At 35.8% G+C, this 16,544-nt stretch overlaps 1 protein-coding gene across 2 annotated transcripts in view; it reads right to left on the bottom strand.

Moving 5' to 3' along the window:
- Positions 1 to 16,544, bottom strand: part of Ndst4 (N-deacetylase and N-sulfotransferase 4) — a 270,123-nt gene that overhangs the window by 242,048 nt on the left and 11,531 nt on the right. For both annotated transcript variants that reach the window (XM_057793295.1, XM_057793296.1), the window contains exon 2: positions 1,530 to 2,745. In XM_057793295.1, coding sequence (XP_057649278.1) covers positions 1,530 to 2,507 — 978 coding nt within the window. In that variant the 5' untranslated portion in view covers positions 2,508 to 2,745. The remainder of the gene's footprint in view (positions 1 to 1,529; positions 2,746 to 16,544) is intronic.

The following is a 16,544-nucleotide window of genomic DNA, read 5'->3' as shown; positions in this document are numbered from 1 at the left end:
CTGATGTTCAGCTCTTTTTGTATATAAAAATTTCACAACTTTGTTGAGTTTCAATATTCTGTTATCTTGCTTGGGTTACACAATTTAAGAAGTTATCAGTATTTTGCATATCTAGTGAGTATTGGTGAAGAACCATCATCTTTTTCTTACAAATAAATGTCCTAGCTAGATTTGAGTTTGCTAATTTAGGTTAAATGTTAACAATCTTTTGATTTATGTTGATTTGGGGGGGTCCAAATTATAAATTCCTGTTCTCAGATTTCAAATTAGAAATTTAACACTCTGAGAGCATTTTGAAACACATGACCTCTTTTAAATTTAAGATAAAACATTGTTACTTGAACTAATTGAAGGGAATAATAAATTCATTAAAAAAGAGAACTCTCAACTGCTACCACTTAAACACTTTAACACTTTGTATCTCATCCGAATGATTTATTTGTATCGATATCATGATGTTTTGCTCAGATACTCATTAGAAAGAGTTTGCTGATCTTCGGAGACTTCGAATTTTATTTTTAAAAGTGAACTAGTGTTACTGGTATGAATTCTTTATCTACTAGTGGTCATTATATTTTAGATTAAAGCTGTTATCTGAAGTAGTGTATAGGGTTCATCTTTGCAAGGCAACAGCTAATTATCAAGACTGAGAAAGACAACACAGCAATCTTCAGTCCCTTTATATAATACTAATGCTACTAAAATTTGTGTTTATATTTTCTAAAATACTCTGCACAGGGTCAATTTAGTTATATGCAAACCAAGAGAAGATACCATTGAAATGGCATATGAGAATGTCAGACTGAAACTTAGAAAATTATTCTCAGACTAGTTAACCTTGTGTACTATATTTTATTACTTTTGTTCTTTCCTTCTGGTATGTTCTTTAGACTGGTTGTCTTTAACGCTTGCTTCAGTCTCCCAAGTAGCTCGAATAGAAGTGCATCACCCTACTCAGCTTTGTAGTTGGTCTCTTCTATATTTAGTAGCAGTCACAGGGTCAGTTTGCTTGGCTTCAATGAGTATAGCCATGAAATACTGTCAACAACAATACCACTCTCTTACCCAAAACAATATCATAAAGTAGAAGAGATAAAACTGAGAGATTCTTAAGGTCAAGCCCTTTAAAACTATTTTTGTTAATGCCAATATTTGCAATTGTATAAATGTTTCAGGAAAGTTGAAAGGGTGCTTGCATCGTTTCTGGGCTTTTGATTGGGACTGACAAGGCATAACACAAACTCAGGGGATGCAGCTCAATTACACTCTGGGATGTTTCATTGTTTCTATTGTACTTTGTTGTTTATTTAGAGAGAGAGAGAAAGAGAGAGAGAGAGAGAGAGAGAGAGAGAGAGAGAGAGAGGTCTTTGTGTGCACATGTATATGTCTGTGCTTATGTGTGTGTGCACAATAGTTAAGCAGTAGCTGGAATCAGTGATTATGGTATAAAGTATTTTAAAGATTATATTTTATCAAAACCATAAAGTCAACAAATCACAAATTAAGTTATCCTTTATCTACAATCTTACCTTCACATCTTTGACATTCATCCTTGTTCCCTCCTTCCCCACAAATATGTCATCAATGTCCACAAGGATGTACCTATCCAAGGACAAACTCAGCCTTTTTCCTGACAAGAAGGAGATGGCGTCTATGAAGATGAGCTTGTGTAGCCAAAAGTTCAAGTTGTTACCAAATAGAACACGCTGGATCCCATCATGGAGCCCCAGATCCTGAATTATTGTGGCATAGAGTGTTTTGCTGGACAAGAAAGGGAGGGGTTTCTCTGTCTGTAACTCCGTTAAAAGCACTGGCTGGTAGGTAGAATGGTTATATTGGAAAATCGTCCAGTCTTCCCCAGGAAGAGGTCCCCTTTCAACCTTTGGGCCTTTGGTAATGTGCAGCAGAGGAGACTGCGGGTTCACAGAGCAGTCCTTCAGAGCGAGATTATTGAATAAGTTCAAAGGAAAACCTTTCAATTGTGTCGTTGGTAAGCTGTTCTCGTTGGCTTTATGAAAACCAATTATGCTAACACTGTATTCTATACAGTATTTTTCTAAAAGCTCCCGGTTCCATGAGTCCATGCTGACATATTTCAAAATATTTTCATAAATAATCAACGTGTATTTCCCTTTGCCACTATCGGTAAGAGGTGGTATGTCTCCTTTGCCTGGAGCAATGACCATCTGGTACTGAAAACGGCTGGACTCCAAGATTGCTATAATATCTTGACCGAGCTGAGAATACTGACTCTCTACAAAGAGGAGGATCGTGGGGTCGGTTTTGGACGTGTCAATAGGCTTGGCGGTTTTCAGCTCTATGGACCGATAAGGGAGGATTTTGATGTCAGCACATTCTGCTTCGGCAGTAGTTTCAACCAGTGTCATTTCCGGTTTGTAGCCAGAGTACAAGAAGTAGGCAGAAATGAGGATGCTCACCAAGCAAAAAGTAGCTAAAAGAACAATAAGTGTTCGAAAGCTTCTCCGAAACCTCACAATAAGATTCATTTTAAAAATCAGTGCTTTGTGAGTTTTCTCCGGCTTCTTTCCCTAGGGTGCCATGGAGAACATGTAGTAAGGTGTTGCAAATTTTTCTTCCCAAGCATTCATGTAACCATTGCAAATCATGGGAGATTCTCAAAGTGATCACAAATGAGTCAAATCTTGTAGGCAGTGGACTGGGAAGGCAACAGAGGAGACTCTCTGTCCAATACCAAGAAATTCTGCAGAGTCCTTTAAGCATTATCTGAAAAAGAGGAGAAACGTGATAGCTAAAACCAAAAAAAGTGTGTTCCTGTTTATGTTTACATGCTTGTTGATATCTATGGAACCCATGAAAGATGACTCTAGTCTTGTTAAAATGACAGTATCCTAGTGGTATCTGCTGATAACTTGGGTCTTAATATTAGACACATGGTCCATCTAGATTGCCATGGCTTCTATAAAACTCTGTGGAAGTCTGTTTTGACTTTGCTCGAATATCCACACATACCGAGGCACACTGAGATCAGTTCCCACTAGTTCTCTTGAAGAGAAGCAAAGGAGGAAGAGAAAATTTGATTCTTGATGTTATTACTTTGGTAAGTTTTCTAGTCTGACATATGATAGTGAACTTTTTTGAATGCAAAAAGGATGAGATATCAGTTTTAAGTATTAGAACAGTTCCTTCTAATATGCAATAGGGGAAAGACGAAAAAAACATATGGGACTAGAATCTGTCAACCCAAAGAATAATCAAAATTTAAATGTGACATTTATTTAACATCAGTTTGTTCTGAATTAAGATGATAGATGCATATATCACAATGGTACGTGTCTGTGCTCTCAGCCAGCTTATGTTTTAACTGGAGGACATAACCTTTGCATTTAGCTTTCTCATTTCTCCTTCCTTAATGATAGCGGCTTGTTAAGGTGAAAAAATCTGGCCTTGACGATGTTAAATGAGTAATGTTTGCTATGTCCTGCATTGGCGCTAAGAGATGTTGTGATGATATTGTGTAGAATGTCAAGGAGATGTAGTCTTGTCTGTTTGCTTCTCTTACCCAGTGCTCTGTCTCTTACGCTAGGAAAAGGGCAAGGGCAAGGCCAAGTTTGAAGGTAGGGAGATGAACTACCTATATAAGTTAGAATATTACTTTGCATGTATATACAGTATTAGATAATATATTACAATATATAATATAATATTAATACAATACTCACACAATAAATCATATATCAAGATCATTTGGATCATTTAAAAACACACTTGGAAATGAGTCCAGGATAATAGGAAGATTATTTGAAAAATTGTTTCACATATATAAAAATGTGTAGTATGCCTTCTTAAGGACTGTAAATTGATATGCTAAAATTTAAATCTGACCTTCAGCCAAGCTTCCTGATGACCTGCTAGCAACAAACAGAATCATAAGGGAACTTTTTCTTCTGGCTTTCCTGGCTCTCCTGGCACAGAAAACCAGCAAGGCATTCTGCGAATTACTGGTGTGTCTGAAAAGTCAATATTTTTTTTCCAAATCATCCCACCAAGGAAATCAAATAAGGCCTCCGCTCAAATATACTACATCTGACTTTCACCTGTTTTAAGAAATTTGTAAACATTAAGAGCATGGCCCATTCTATTTTTCACAGCAATCAAAGCCTTTCCCAAATGTTCAATTCTGACTACAGTCTTACTCCGGTGAGTGAAAAAGAAACTTTTAGGAGTGCCTTCCTAGTCCTGTTTTGGGATTTGGATAACATACATGCTTCTGTGCGTCATTCTTACAATAAGTAATTCTTACAATAGTCCACATAAGTAATTTTAAACCCAATGGGAATACTGCTATTTCAATGCTAAGAGTTAAAACAGTCATACTAGAGAGGTAACGTGGTTAACTCAAAACAAGTTGGAAGGTGGAATGAGTCAAAGGTTGCAATATTTTTGCCAGGTTTAACTTTTGGTGATTCTTAGTGGAAAACACACACTTGCTCCATTTCTGTGTTGCTACATTCCACAGAATTGCATCCGGTGTCAAGAATATTACTGTTAATTTCCTTACATTTTGTATTAACAAATGTTATGTACTTAATTAAAACTGTATTGCTTACATAGTTAGCCATTTGTTCTAATGCACCAGTATCTTTAGCAGTGACTTTTCAAATTTGTAACTATTTTTCAAAAAGATGTTTCCTTTTTCAAACATGGAAATGAAATAAATCTATCAGAAAAATCCTAACAAACTTTACATGCCATAAAGTTAAGCAGTGCTTAAAAATGATGTTAGCTGTGTGTTTGTGTATGAGAGTGTCTGTGTGTCTGTGTGTGCATGCATGTATGTGTCTGTGTTTGAGTATGTATATGTCAGTACAGCTGAGGTTAGCTTTGTGCCATGGACTAGTGTTTGAGACACACTCATTGTTCAAGAGGTCACAGTTGATACAAATTATTTAACCCAATTTTCAGAGAATTACAAATGTAAGTAGTATTATAGCTCAAGATCAGGTAGTCTGTGATGATTCTGAGTCTGAAAATGACTCCTGTTAACTCAATAGAACTGTAGACTAAACATCTGTAGACATCATTATGAATTACCTGGAATTCCTATCAGCTTTGGCTACAATATGTTCTAATGTTACTTTCAGGAACAGCTATACGTCATAAATCACAACTATTTCCCAAAATGGAAATTCAGAGCAATGAATAGCTTGTTGCATTTAATCAAAATGACAGTGCTTTGGTATTTGGTGATTTTCTGAAAAAAAAAAAATCTTTTCTTTTCTATTCTGGTAAATAACCTGTTGATTATTTCCTTACTTTGATACACTTCACATTTTTTCCATTTTTACTGACATAATATAAATTTATTTTAGTGCCCAGAGTGTATATTTTTACTAGGGGAAACTCTTAAAAGTGCCATTTTCAAACATAATGATAACATTACTACTCTAATATTATAGAGTACCATCATATTATACTAGGTACATAGCTCTGAGCTATCAGCTATATTCACACTTCAAAAGATTATGAAGGGAAGTCAGTAAATAGAAGAGTAAATGTCAGGCAATTTCTTTTATCACGATTTCTTGCAGATACATATAGTACATAAAGATACTATTTTCTTGGGTCTTATTTTTGGGGAAACAACATGATTTTTAAAATAGACTGTATTTTTCTGAAAATTTTGTGACCAATATGTAATCATCTCATTTATTTTAAAACAGATGGACATAAAAATACTTCCTGCTTACATGAGCATTTGCTCTGTTTGCTGCATGAAGTTTAAAATACAGTAGTAGAAACACCACTTGTGGCCAAGGTGAGTTCTCATTCTAACCCTCTAACAGTCAACACTTGAAACTTATTCTTAGACTGCAGATTGCCTCATTGACTTATATCCTTAAACACTAAATTAACAGTTAAGTCTACGGCACACAGGGGCCAGAATTAACCAGGACTGATGATTTCAGAGTGCTCTGTCTAATTTAAGGGTGCCTACAACCCTGACAGTTCTTGTGGGACCTCCAGATGAGCGTGGGTAGATCTGTGACATCTGCCTGGCTTCCTGAAGATGTAGGAGTGGTGCAGACAGAGGGCATTCAGAATCAAGCACAGACCAGGCAAAAACTAGATGCAGGCTTGGATTTCCTTCTAGAGTTTCCCCTTTGTGTAAGAAGTATGCCACACCTCAACCAATGACATTTTTTAAGAGCCTGTTTGCCGTATAAATGTGAAACACCTCATATCATAAGCCAAACAATCTACGTTCTATTGTTTTAATAGGCTTCTACTTTCCTCTCTTCATTATTTATTTCTCTGTCCAAAAGCCTATTTGCTTTTGTTTCTTTTCTTTTTTTGTTTTTTTGATGCTGGGTGGTTTAAAGCTTATGCTTAGGGATTTAGTATTAAGAATATAGGTATTAATATAAAAATATGCATGGCAAGGTTTACATTCTCTAACTGCCCTTTTTTCTTCCTCCATATTAACAATCTATAGGGAAGCCTCCGATGGCTGGAGAATTGCAGTACTGAGGCACACTTCGTTGTTTGGGTATAATCTTAGTACTTTTGTCCTGAAGGTGGAATTTTTTTTCTTTTCTGTAAAGTGTATCATCCATAAAGATGATATGTAAAACACTTTTACAAATTCTTATGGTTTCTTTTTCCTTAAGAAAATTTGTTTGTTTTTCATACTCTAGAAGCATTTTGAAAACTCAGAATGTCGGAGTAAAATGAAGATTGTTTAACAAACCCTGCTGTGCTTTACATCATGTGTAATTTGTCTTTATGGATTGATTACACAACAAACATGATTTTCAGCTTGCCGTTTTACTTGATATTATGAGACAGCTAGTGGTAATAAAACAAAAGGAATTGAAAAGGTTTGTCTTGAATCATCAGTTGTTTTTGTTTCTGAGTCTACTCTTTCAGCTTGCAAGTGTCTCAGCTTGCCCTGATTGCTAAACTATCCAACCAAATGATTTGTTAAGAAAATAGAGAGTGGTGGTTGAGCTAGTTAAAAATCACATGTGAAAGTGGATTAGACTCCTTCCATGAATGTTTCTAAACCTGGGGGTGCAATAAATTTCCCATTTGCTTCCCTGTGCCTGGGGATTATCCAGGCCTTCTTGGCCTTTACTTCCAAACTTTCTCATCTTTCTCTTCCATACTATTCAAAGCTAGTGGCAATGTTTTGCTATTGAATGTAAGTAACACACACTTCTGTGTTCTTTGGTAATGACATGTTGATTTCTTCTTGGTCTCAGGGCTCTAAAAACAACCTTTGTTCTTGGTGTAACATCCCTGGCCTGGATTTATTTCAGTTGGCAGTTTTGTGTAGAATATGCCAATGATCTCTAACTCAATCATCTTTAACTCTCTATACTTTCTGTTACATTCACCTCCATCTGTAATTGAACAAGAACATTAACATTTTTCTTTGCATTTGAACTTAACTTTTTGAAAGAGTTTTGTTGATGTCATTACATTCTGTGCAATTCTTTGACCTTCTTCTTGGACCATGTGCAATTATGGAATGAGAGGGGTTATTTGTTCTTTTGCTAGGCTCGGTCTTCTGTTATTCTCTTACTCATTTCTAGAATCCAGCTGAGCAAGACCTAATGATCTTACCAAAGCTCATTGCTTTAGTATGTCTCCCCTGTATTTCACAAGGTCAGCCAATTATACAGTACAGCTCAATTGACAAAATTCACATAGATTGTCATGAAGGTGTAATTTACTCAGAGGGAAATCTTCAACACTCCACATATTATCCAGTATTTCTTGCACATACATACACACACCCCAGAATCAGTAGCAACACATTCCCTTTTCTTTATCTAAAATTCCAACTCAAACGTCATAATCTCTTATGGAGAAAAAGATGGAAGAAAATCCAAATCTTCAGTTTTATCACCGGAAAAAATAGGATCCTTACAAATGTTTGCATTTCTGTTTCCATATTTATATCCATCCTCTTTGCAGAGATGGAAGAATTTGGTCACCAACACATTATCTCTGCCTTTTACCTTGTGTATTTTTGAATTTTCTGTAAGAATGATGTACTGTTATATAAGCACCAGACAGAACATAGGTAAACAACTTTGAAACAGGAATTAGCTTGATGACTTTGTTTCAAACAATAAAAATCTATACTATAGTCTTATAAGCAGACAGCTTCCTCTACTGACTAACTTTCTTCTAAATCTCTTAGGAATATGCGGTCCCTATATTCTATTTGGAACACCTTTAAACATTTCTTTAACTAGTTTATGGGTTTTCCTAATGAAATCATGTGTATATTTTTGTAGTCTACTCTATGGATTGTTTTTCTCTCAGAGTCATATATTTTCCCTTCTTCCAAGCATAATCCAATACTGAATTTTACAAACAGTAAAGCTGAAATAATATTTAAAGAAATCAGTGCTTCATTTTATAATATTTTAAAAGTTTCGCTACAACAATGATCAAGTCTATGTTTTAGAAAATTGAACAATAAACCACACCAAATTGTTGCTAAATTATTGTGAGTAGACTATTTTGATGTATGCACTATTCTTATTGAATCTAAATTCATCAGATGTTATGTATGTATATACATATTTATAAATAACCTTAAGTTATATTTATCACTAGTCCCTGCCATCTCTAACCAGCTTATCCTTTATGAGTAGTAAGCAAATATACAGTCATTTGTCTGTGCTGATTTCACAAATTTTCTCAAGATCATTGTGGTAACAGGGCATTGGGAAAGCAGAGAAGCAACCTTGTATGGTCTCTAGTTCTCCCCAAGGAGCCCCACAGCAATAGCTTTGTGAAACATCAGAGTGAGGTCCAGGCAGTAAGATTAGAGAGAGACTGAAAAGCCATGACCCCAGTTTACTGCCCACACGATATCTTTAAGGGACTGACCGCTTTTCTGACAAAAAAAAGGAAGACCCGGGAACATTCAGGCTGTCATGAACAAGCTCCTATTTGCACTTTTGTATGTCACCAGAGATCCACAGAGGTTTGAAGTGTATTAATATTGGTGCAACTTCCTTCAGAATTTAGTTTTTATTTAAAAATCCAAAAGGAGATCTAAACTTTCATCTGATTTTAAGTGTAGCTATATTATCTTAGAAATTATTTTGAGTCTCACTCAGTCTACCATAAATGCAATGACATGTACCCTGTCCTTTCTGCTTCAGTCATAAACTCTCAGTCTATGCTATTGTCTAGGGATCATTTTCCACTGAACTTCCCACTCTGTCCTTTGCTTTATATATTGCAGGATTTCAGGAAGGCAAATTAAGTTCTCACTTGGCAGAGCCAGGCTTCATGACACCTATAAACTACCCACATCAACAGAATAGCTTGTGCGCCACACTGTGTTCCTTAGGTTTTAATAAGACAAGAATATTTAAAGCTATTTTGGCAATAAAAACAATGTATTTATAAACATGTAGGAGGTTGCATACCATAAGTACATTTTCTTTCCTGAAGTTGTATATTACACAAAATAGTGATAGAAATAAATGATGCCCTTAAAACAATATGCAAACTATCAAAATGAAATCATTATTTTTAGTCAAGCAATATGCCATAGAAGTATTCTATTAAAGAAGGCTAATAAATACTTTTAACATTTGTTTAGCAGTTTTTAAAAAACAATGGCCTGATTATTGATATTTAATATTTATGGGAGGCCTATCACTTTCTGAACAGAAACAGGGGAGGAGTAAAAATGAAGTGAGCAGGGCAAAAGAGGGGAGGGAATGGAGGAGAGGAGGGAGAGGAAAATGAGGTCAGATGTAAAATAAATAAATTAAAAAGACATTTATTTTTATTAATAATACTTATTTCTAAACAATTTTGGGGTCTCCTAAATCTCTCAACACAAGAGGGCAATATTCTCTTGCTTTTATTGCAAGAATAGGCCAATCACACTTGTTCTCCGTATATGAATTAAAGAAAAGGAAAGCACTTAGTAGGTGAATCCACAGAGTGAAGGCAACTCCTATTGAGAAGTCTCTGCTGTCAGCATTAGGAGAGATAAGGGAGTCTTAATGCTAAAACCAATTAAACCTTCATTTCACACCTAATACATTTTAGTCATTCTATTCCACACCTTGGTAGTGATCAGCTAACTGTATATCACTTATGCGGCTTTTTGCATCTGAAATCGCACTTGTTTTCACACAGATTTTGTGGTTTTCTTAACACACAACTTGCCTGGACACATAGCTACCTCTTGTGAACTTTCTAGACCTTTATGAATTTCATAAGGGAAGAAAGCTATAATCAAATCTGGATGAAGAGAATTTTCTCACACACAGGTTCCAAATTAAAATTTATCATGTAATTCTTATTTTATTAAAGATATAGCATAAAATGCATTTTACTTGCATTGAAATCATTTTTACATTTCTCTGTTATATGAACATGCCATATAATAAATTAACAGAAATGAAGTGATTTAAAGTTCTAGGGTCTAATTAAATAAGCAATACATGAAATGTTTAAACAGTTTTATTATTTTATTATACATTACGTGTGTGTATGTGTGTGTGTGTACATGTGTACTTGCACCACAGACATTCATGCACCCCACACTATTGTCTGTAAGTAAAGACCAAAGGACAGCTTTTGGAAGTCATTTCTCTTCTTTCAGCCTGTGGGCTCGAAGGGTGGATGAGAAGTTCTAGGAAGTTTGGTTGTCAGGGTTGGTGGTATATGTCATTAAGTACTGTTTCATCTAGCTGACCTCCACTTTTTTTCTTATTTTTGGTTTTTCGAGACAGGGTTTCTCTGTGGTTTTGGAGCCTGTCCTGGAACTAGCTCTTGTAGACCAGGCTGGTCTCGAACTCACAGAGATCTGCCTGCCTGTCCCTCCCAAGTGCTGGGATTAAAGGAGTGCGCCACCACCGCCCGGCTGACCTCCACTTTTAAATAATTCATGAAACCTTAAAATTATATAATAAGGTTAAAATAAATATAAAGTACATACACAAAGATATGAAAGCTATGATGTAATTTATCATGCTACTCTCTTCTCAGTTATGAGGTAAGAACCTAATGTGAATCAATTTGAAATTGTGGCTACATTTCTGTTCAGGGTGGTATTATGATTTATTAGTAAATATGCTTTCTTAAACTCTGCTTCTTTGGGTAGATCTTAGAGCTGCAATATGGTGTGCTTCCACTAAAACTTATTGATTATCTTAGACTCAGGAAAAATACTGCTTCATCTGCAGCTGCCTTCCATGTGATTCAATAGATAATGGGACATTAATGACCATAAAATGAACAATCTTGGGTAAAATGGACACAAGTATGAGAGACTCATTTTCTCTTCATGCATTGAGCTTATCTTTTGATATACTTTTCCTATAATATTCCTTAAAATTTTAAAGCAAAACTTCATAAAAGTAAGAAAAGGGTAAACTAAAATAATTTTGTCCTAAGAACACTGTATAGTTTTAGGATGAAGTTCAAATTATTCATTGACTTTAGGCATTGTTGAGTCAAGTATGAAAACTATGAGAATGAGAGCAAGAGAGGGAGAAGGACAGCAGAGAGACATAGAGAGAGGAGAGAGTTATTGAGATTTCAATATCAAAACTGGTAGGGGAGGCTGGTGATCTGGTTTAGTAATGGAGTCTTTGCCTGGCATGCATGAGTCCCTGCCTAGGCTCAACCTTGGACTGCAACCATAAGAGCTCAAAACAACACACATTTCACTCATTTTTTGACGTATTTTTGTATGAATATATATATATATATATATATATATATATATATATATATATGAAAAAGACCTGGACAAAGGAACAAAGTAAGATTCTAGAAAACATCAAATAGATAGTTCTGTTGCTGTTATTACATATACTAATACTTAAGTATATTAAATATAAAAGTAAAAGTGTTAAATTGCTTTTTAAAACATAGCATAAGCACATACTGACTACAAGTAATATGAAAAAAAAATTGTGGTTAGGGAATTGGCTCTGCTGGTAAAGTTCTTGTCATGCAAAATTGAACTACTGAGTTTGGGTACCTCAAAGCCTTAACTTGTCATCAGGCAAACCTTGTTACTAATCCTTTACACCTTGCCTTTTGGAATATCTTCTAAAAAATTTAATCTTTGAGAAAGCACCAATTCTCTTGTAATAATTTGGATACTAAAGTAGCTATGTGGATGATCCGTCTAATGCTATACTTCTGTTTGGGGGGTCTATGGTACATGTTCTTATCTTTTCCCTACTATTGACACTAAGTCCTATGGTCATATATCAGATATTTATATTAAAATGAATAAACATGTTTCTAAAGCTGGTTTATTCTGTTAATGCCATGCATTGTACTACCAAGTCACAATCCCCTATACAGTAGCTTACTTCACATATCAACCCAACCTTAGCAGTATTGAAAACTCAGAGCATCTATGAGTCATTTCCCTTTCATTTTCATCCTAACCAATGGGATCACACTCTTCACTCTGTACATTTTGTGCTCATTGTTTTCTCCCCCATTTTACAGTCAAAACCTTTCCTTTGTTGTTAACTCTTTTTTCTAAACAATAGCATTGTCCGTATTCCACAGTGCTTGTAATTTTGAGGTCAGAAGAAACACCCCAGAATTCTTACATTCATGATCCATGCCTTTAGCTCATCCCTTAATTCTATAATTTATTTATATATTTTGCTAATTTAATCAGCTTCTTCTCAAAGATTATTGTTTAATTTCTTTTCCTTCCCCTTCAATTCTAGCATGTTTTGCCTTTTGCCACTCTCCTCTGCTGATCATCTGACAGAGAATGTTTCAGACACAAGCATGTCTCCTCTATATGTACTCACTCATATTCACATTCGATAGAGTGTCCTTGCTAATGTACCTGATCAAGATGTGCTGATTTAAGATGCTACTAAGAGATATTAACCCACCCCACTGAGCTGCAGTAGTATTTTCCTCCTCCACTAAACTATTCACACCAGAATTCCCTTGTTTTTGCCATGTATCACTCACTCCATATTCCATCACTCCATTCCTTTTAATAGTACAACAAAATCTCTGGCAGTATTAAGTTCACTTTCTTTAGAGTCCATTGCAAGTATGCTTAACCTCACTATTTACTTGGATATGTCACCAAGAAACTCCAGGTTGAGAATTATCAGTTATCACTTACTGCTCATTTTTGTAGGAGAGCAGCACTGTGCCCCAGTCATCAGCAATGACCATTCAGTATTGAAGAAGAACAATGGAAACAAACAAAATCCAAAGCTCACCAGAAAGGTACAGTAATTGTGATAGTATCCACTGAAAGAACAGACAAAAAGATCAATAGAAGAGAATAGTGAGTTCCTAAACAAACTCTCTGCGGAAAACTGTTCTTTGACAAGGGAACAAAAGCAAATCTATGGAGCAAGGATAGTCTCCAAAAATGGTAATAGAACATGAACATGTGAAGTATTGTGTACAAGGACAAAAGGCACTTTCCTCAAATTAACTCAAATGGATCATAGATCACTATAAAACATACTGTACACTTGCCTTAAGGTAAGTGTAAAAAGCAAACCTATAATATGCCTAGAATGCAAGATGCGAGAAAAATCCATATGCCCTCGGTTCTGACAGTGAAGTTAGACCTCAGCATCAATCTATGAAATAAGGAAGAGGTAAGCTATTTCAATAAAAACTTTTGCTCCGTGAAAGTCACTGTCAAAGATGACAATGAAAGGTACATATTATACGGTATGTATTTTAGAGCAGGGATAACCAATATTAACAACAAATTTCCCACAAATAAATCTTAAAATAAACATGTAAAGATGACCAAGACTAAGAGGTACTCCACATCCTATTCATCCTGGGGTTACATGTCATAGAAGCAATGAGATACCGCAACTCACCACTTTGAGTGATGGTGAGATCTGTCACTCTTCATTTATTATCAAGTCTGATCCCATTACAAGGAATGTCCTTGGGGGAAATTGTATTTTCTGAACAATTTTCTTAAGGATTTAAAACTGCTCTGAAAATGAATTAATTAAAAGAACATATTTCTTCATGGCATTTTTATGTAAGGTTTTAGTTAGACCTCCCCAAACAACTTTGAATATTTCTAATTCACAAAACAGAGTGACATTCTCAATTTATTTTTTATCTCTTTATTCTGTGTATATGTTTGCATGAAGGTGTGTAAACACAGACAGTCAGATCACAGGTCAACTTTAGCACATCAGGCTTGGCAGCACATACCCTTACCCACTGTTCCATCTCACTAGTCCCAAAATAGCCCGTTGGTTTTCAATTCCTATGTACTCCAAGCATCCCCATGACATCCGCATGACATCACATCCTTCATATCTGTTTCCTTTTTTCCCCTCTCACTTCATTCACTTCCTTTACCTGAGACTATTGTACTAACCTGCTAATCTGTGCCAGTCAGAACACAGAAAGGCTTTTATGTTAAGAAGGAACAAATACAGTGATTGATTTACATTGTTTGCTGGGCAAAAGCACTTACAGCCACCCTGAGAATTAGATTTTGATGTCTCGAACTGAAATAGTGAAGGAGAGGAACCTACTGGTACAATTTGTCCTCCCAAATCCACATGCATGTGTCTGTATGCACATGAACACTGGTGATTGCATACATACACACACGCACACACACACACACTTATACACCCTGTTACAACAACATCAAAGTAAAATTGAAGTGTCATTAGTTGCTGATTGATTGTACAGAGGGAAAGTATGATTCATGAATCACCCCAATACTTGTAACTTTCCCAGTAATATAGATTTTTCCCCCTTGGGTTATTCTTGGTCCCATTCTTCAGTAGCAACAGAAACACAACCTATAACACATTCAAGTAATAAAGCAAGTAAGGGCACCATGTGATGAAGAAAATCACAAGGAAGACCCAGTTATACACAGGTGAAGAAAATGTTTTGAGAATGAAGTAGACCTGTAAGACCAAGGAGACAAGTAAAAAGAAATAAAACTATGCTGCTGATTACAGGTCTATGGTAAAATTGCAAGATCCTGTAGCTTAAGAAAATTCCCAAAACTGAGTAACATCATGAAGAAGAGAGTAGCTAGCAAGATGACAGATACACACTATGACCCTGGTGCACAGCCCTACCTTGGTTATTGTAAGAGAAGAAGTAAAAATGATGAAGCAAAAGAAAGATGCAGACATTTCTACCCAACTGCCTGGTGCTATGTTTGAATCCAGGTATACAAAGAACCGTCTACTTTGCATTTCAAAGAGAGTGCTGGTAGACTATAGAAAACCAACATAGTAATAGCAAGTAAAATTAAGTTGAGGAAGCAGGAGTGGTGAGCTAGCTGGGAGAGTAAAAGAGAGATGGAAAGGGAAGCATTAATAAAAATACTGATTTTACTCTCTTGAACAAATACCAGCCAGTGAGATCCCTCAGAAAAGTACCATGATTTCAGAAAGAAACAAAATTCCCACATGCAGAAGTCAGCAAAGCAAGATTTACAGAAGCTTAGAAATTATTTAATCTCCTTTCTCTAAAACACCATAATTAAACCTAACACTATGCATGTTTGCCAATATGAAATAGTATGGACATATGGTTAAAAAAAGAATGAATAAGCAAATAATATTTAAGCCGGGGAGCACTGGGAAGTGAGTGTGATAAGGGCATATGATGTGAAGTTCCCTAATAATAAGTAAAAGTATTATGAATAAATTAATATCAAATAGAATAAGAGGCTTTGCTTTGAGGAAGAGAGAAAATAGGAGTCTGTAAACTAAAGGAATTCCTCCATCCAGAAGTAGAGATGGAATAGCATGATCAATTTCCTGCATAAATACAATAGTGTCTTCGTATTTATCACCTATCTCTGGACACTTAAGTTCATCCAACTTATAGCCAATGGGAGTGAGATGATTGGAACCAGTTGACGATTGCTTTGGTCTAGCTCAATGCTCATTCTTTAGAAACCATCGTTCCAAGTTGTATTGATTTGCATCCTTGTTAATTGTCTCAGAAGACGAGTATGGAAGTGGTCACCCACTAAACATAAAGCACTCACTTGTTCTTGTATTTGTACAGCCGACTCTCTAAAAAGATAGAGATCTGGCTTACCTCACTCAGGATAGTCTTTTCTATTTCTGTCCATTTGCATGCGAAATTCAAGAAGTCATTGGTTTTTACTGCTGAGTAGTACTCTAATATGTGTATATTCCATACTTTCTTCATCCATTCTTCCATTGAAGGGCATCTCGGTTGTTTCCAGGTTCTGGCTATTACAAACAATGCTGCTATGAACATAGTTGAGCATATACTTTTGTTGTATGATAGGGCATCTCTTGGGTATATTCCCAAGAGTGGTATTGCTGGGTCCAGGGGTAGGTTGATCCCAAATTTCCTGAGAAACCGCCACACTGCTTTCCAAAGTGGTTGCAAAAGTTTGCAGTCCCACCAGCAACGGATGAGTGTACCCCTTTCTCCACAACCTCTCCAGCAAAGGCTATCATTGGTGTTTTTGATTTTAGCCATTCTGACAGGTGTAAGATGGTATCTTAAAGTTGTCTTGATTTGCA

Source organism: Chionomys nivalis, chromosome 18 (assembly GCF_950005125.1).
Source record: "Chionomys nivalis chromosome 18, mChiNiv1.1, whole genome shotgun sequence".
In the NCBI taxonomy this organism is placed as follows: domain Eukaryota; kingdom Metazoa; phylum Chordata; class Mammalia; order Rodentia; family Cricetidae; genus Chionomys; species Chionomys nivalis.
This window is presented reverse-complemented; position numbering and strand designations above follow the sequence as displayed.